General features: G+C 34.3%; 1 protein-coding gene across 1 annotated transcript; it reads left to right on the forward strand.

Annotated features, from left to right (window-relative positions):
* Window positions 1–1,505: 1,505 nt before the first annotated feature.
* LOC137813464 (uncharacterized) lies at window positions 1,506–2,671 on the forward strand. Its single transcript, XM_068615739.1, has 4 exons — window positions 1,506–1,665; window positions 1,884–2,381; window positions 2,475–2,558; window positions 2,649–2,671. Exons 1-4 carry the CDS (start codon window positions 1,506–1,508, stop codon window positions 2,669–2,671), a joined length of 765 nt encoding a protein of 254 aa, XP_068471840.1.
* The last annotated feature ends 512 nt before the right edge of the window (window positions 2,672–3,183 follow it).

A 3,183-nucleotide genomic window follows, 5' to 3' on the forward strand; every position in this document is an offset into this window, starting at 1 on the left:
TCAGTTGTTTTTTAAATATATTTAGGAATATGGTTCTTTTTCTTTTGAATGTTATTTTTACCGTTTTGCATGTTTTATGGGAGTGGTGAATGTGGTTGGTGCTTGTTAGGTCTATTAGGAATTTGGATCTTCTTTCTTTGTGTATTTTTTTTATGGTTTTGAGTATTTTATAAGAGACGTGAATCTGGTTGGTGTTTGTTATGTCTATTTGCAGTTGTTGTCTAATGTTTCCTTGATGTTTGGTGGTAGTTTTGGTCAAGAAAGAAAGAAATGTTAGTTTATAATTTGTTTTAAATTCTAAAATTTGATTTTTCTAACGGGGTTTGAGAAAAAAAATCATTCTAAATAAGAAATTTAGGAATATGAATAATACTTCGAGATAAGAGATTTTGGAATGCACCACCGCGACCTTCGCACCTCGTCAAAGTTAAAATTTGCATCCACCATCACTAGAAATTACAAACAACCAACACATGCACATTTGCACTTCGTCCTTTTAAATAAAACATGTAAAGACAATTGTGACATTTAAAATATAATATAGTGTAGGTCAAATAATATCGTGTAAAAAGTAAAATTCAAATTTTAATTATGAATTAAATCTGAACATTTATGATAGAGTTTCACAAAGAAACTCATAACAAAAATTTCAATATCTTCCAGTTTTTTTTTTTTTTTTTTGTTTTCACTTCATATCCTTTCATAGTCCTATGAGAAGTGACTCACATTTTTTCAGTGACCCTTCTAAAAAAATTGAATTTGAAAACAAATTTTAAATTAAAAACTATTTAAACAACAAACTGAAAAGTAATTTCAATTATTAAAAATTTAAAAATAAAACTAACACCCAACAAGACCTAAAATAATGGAAACTAATTAACCATAACAACTGCATAGTTAACCCATATAAAATTGAAGTACTTTCACAATTGAGATATGTTTTTTCTAATATATATATAAATAATATCTAATATTTTTTTTATCGACAATAACGAATGAATAAATAAGAGATATTTTAGGGATACTTCAACCCTTATACAAAAGACCTATCTAAGGCTCTTAACTTCTAACTTCCTTACAACAACTGAAAAACCTAAAAACATACACATTTTACTCATGCTAACTATCTCCTATAAAAAATTAACTAGCATCATGCAAATCAATGGCTCGAGGCACCAATTTGAGTAAGAAAAATTACTCCGCGCACTTTAGACACAACCTTTGATCAAGCCTTCATCTGTGCCAAAGTGAAGATTTCCATGTGATCTATCCTGCCACCTCTGAAAATTCGCTTGTTCCTATCTAACCTCACTTTCCTACTACGACTATCCGCACACAACCCGTGTTAAGAAGTGGACTTTAAGCCTAACTCAATCCCATAAAACCAGCTCATAAGGTCAGGTTTGCACCAACTTATATACAATGAAATGTCCTCATCTCTAGTCAATGTGGGATCTCCAACACACACCCCCACACCAAGGGTACCAACTCGTGCGTGGAGATATATGGGAGTTTTGTTTGATTATCATGAGTTATGGGATGTCGTTGAGAGTGGAGTGTCTGCATTAGCTGATAATGCAACAGAGGCGCAACGAGTAACGCATCGTGATAAGAAGAAGAAGGACAAGAAGGCTTTGTATCTCATCCATCAAGGGATGACGAGACGTTTGAGCAGATAGAAGGAGCAACAACTGCCAGTGAGGCTTGGACAATTTTGTTAACCAATTATAAAGGTGATGGCAAGATCAAAAGGGTGCATCTTCAAACCCTAAGACACCAATATGAACTACTGCAGATGGAAACCACAAAGACTATTGATGTTTATATAAATAAAGTTCTTGCCTTGACAAATCAGATAAAGACCAATGGTTAAACACATTCAGAGCAAACAAAGGTGGAGAAGATTTTGAGATCTTTAGCTCCCATATTTGAACATGTTGTTGCCGCAATTGAAGAGGTCAATGACATTTCAACAATGACAGTAAGGTTATTGTCCGGTTCCCTACGAGTGCATGAGCAGCGAATGAATGACAATAAGATTGAAAAACCAATTGAACAGGCTTTACAAGCACAAGCCTCAATTGGTAGCTTCTATCATAAACATATTACTTCACAAGGCAGAGGACGGGGACGTGGTGGTAGCTATTCCAGCAAAGGTCGTGGTGGCCAGAATCATGGAAGCGCTGAGCAAAACAACATTGGTTCCAAGCACAATCCAAGTTTAAATAACTCTTTGCGCGGAGAACATGGTCGCGGAGGAGGAGGAGGCATTTATAATAAATCAAATGTGGAGTGTTATAAATGTCATAAACACGACCATTATGCAAATGAGTGCAGATCAAAAGGTGATAATCATGCTGCCAATTGTGCTCAAGAAGATAGTAATCACGAACAAGATGAAGAGGATCATGCAGTACTAATGGCAGCCACATCAAATGAAACTCCAAACAATCAGACTTGGTATTTGGATACAGGTTGCACGAATCATATGTGTGGTAAAAAAGAGTTGTTTGCATATTTGGATGACTCATTTCGCACAAAAGTGAAATTCGGTTATGGTAAGTTCATTCCGGTAACAAGAACAGGGTGAATTCTTATCACATTGAAGAATGGTAATCATAGGTACATCTATGATGTTTTCTATGTAGCTGATATGAAAAGTAATCTTTGAGTATGGGACAACTGGCCGAAAAGGATTATGTGATGCACATAGTTGAAAATAAATTCTCAATTTTTGATAAAAAAATTAATTTGATTCTTAAAACCTTTTTATCAAAAAACTGCATGTTTCCAGTAGATATTCATACGGGTGATTTCAAGTGATTGAATGCAATGGTGAATAATGAATCGTGGTTATGGCATTTACGCTTTGAGCACTTAAATTTTCAGAGTTTGGAAAATCTCTCTAAATGAAATTAAGTGAATGGTTTACCCCGTATTTATCACCCTGGTCAATTGTGTGAGGCTTGCATTTTTTGAAAGAATCACAGGATACCATTTGTTAAGGAGCCTTGGCGTGCAAAATTTCCTTTGGAGCTTGTTCATACAAATGTTTGTGGCCCAATGAACATATCATCAATTAGAGGTAATAAGTATTTTTTAACCTTTATTAATGATTTCTCAAGGAAAACCTGGATTTATCTATTGAAAAGCAAGGATGAGGTATTCCACTGCTTTAAAATA

The sequence above is a fragment of the Phaseolus vulgaris genome, chromosome 10 (genome assembly GCF_000499845.2).
Source record: "Phaseolus vulgaris cultivar G19833 chromosome 10, P. vulgaris v2.0, whole genome shotgun sequence".
In the NCBI taxonomy this organism is placed as follows: Eukaryota; Viridiplantae; Streptophyta; class Magnoliopsida; order Fabales; family Fabaceae; genus Phaseolus; species Phaseolus vulgaris.

Bases quoted from the DNA above. Each gene is read 5' to 3' on its own strand.
- LOC137813464 (XM_068615739.1), top strand. From the start codon at position 1,506: ATGGGAGTTTTGTTTGATTATCATGAGTTATGGGATGTCGTTGAGAGT. The intron at 1,666-1,883 runs GTTTGAGCAGAT...AAACACATTCAG, and splicing joins CCATCAAGGGATGACGAGAC to AGCAAACAAAGGTGGAGAAG. The intron at 2,559-2,648 runs GTAAGTTCATTC...TTTTCTATGTAG, and splicing joins AAAAGTGAAATTCGGTTATG to CTGATATGAAAAGTAATCTT.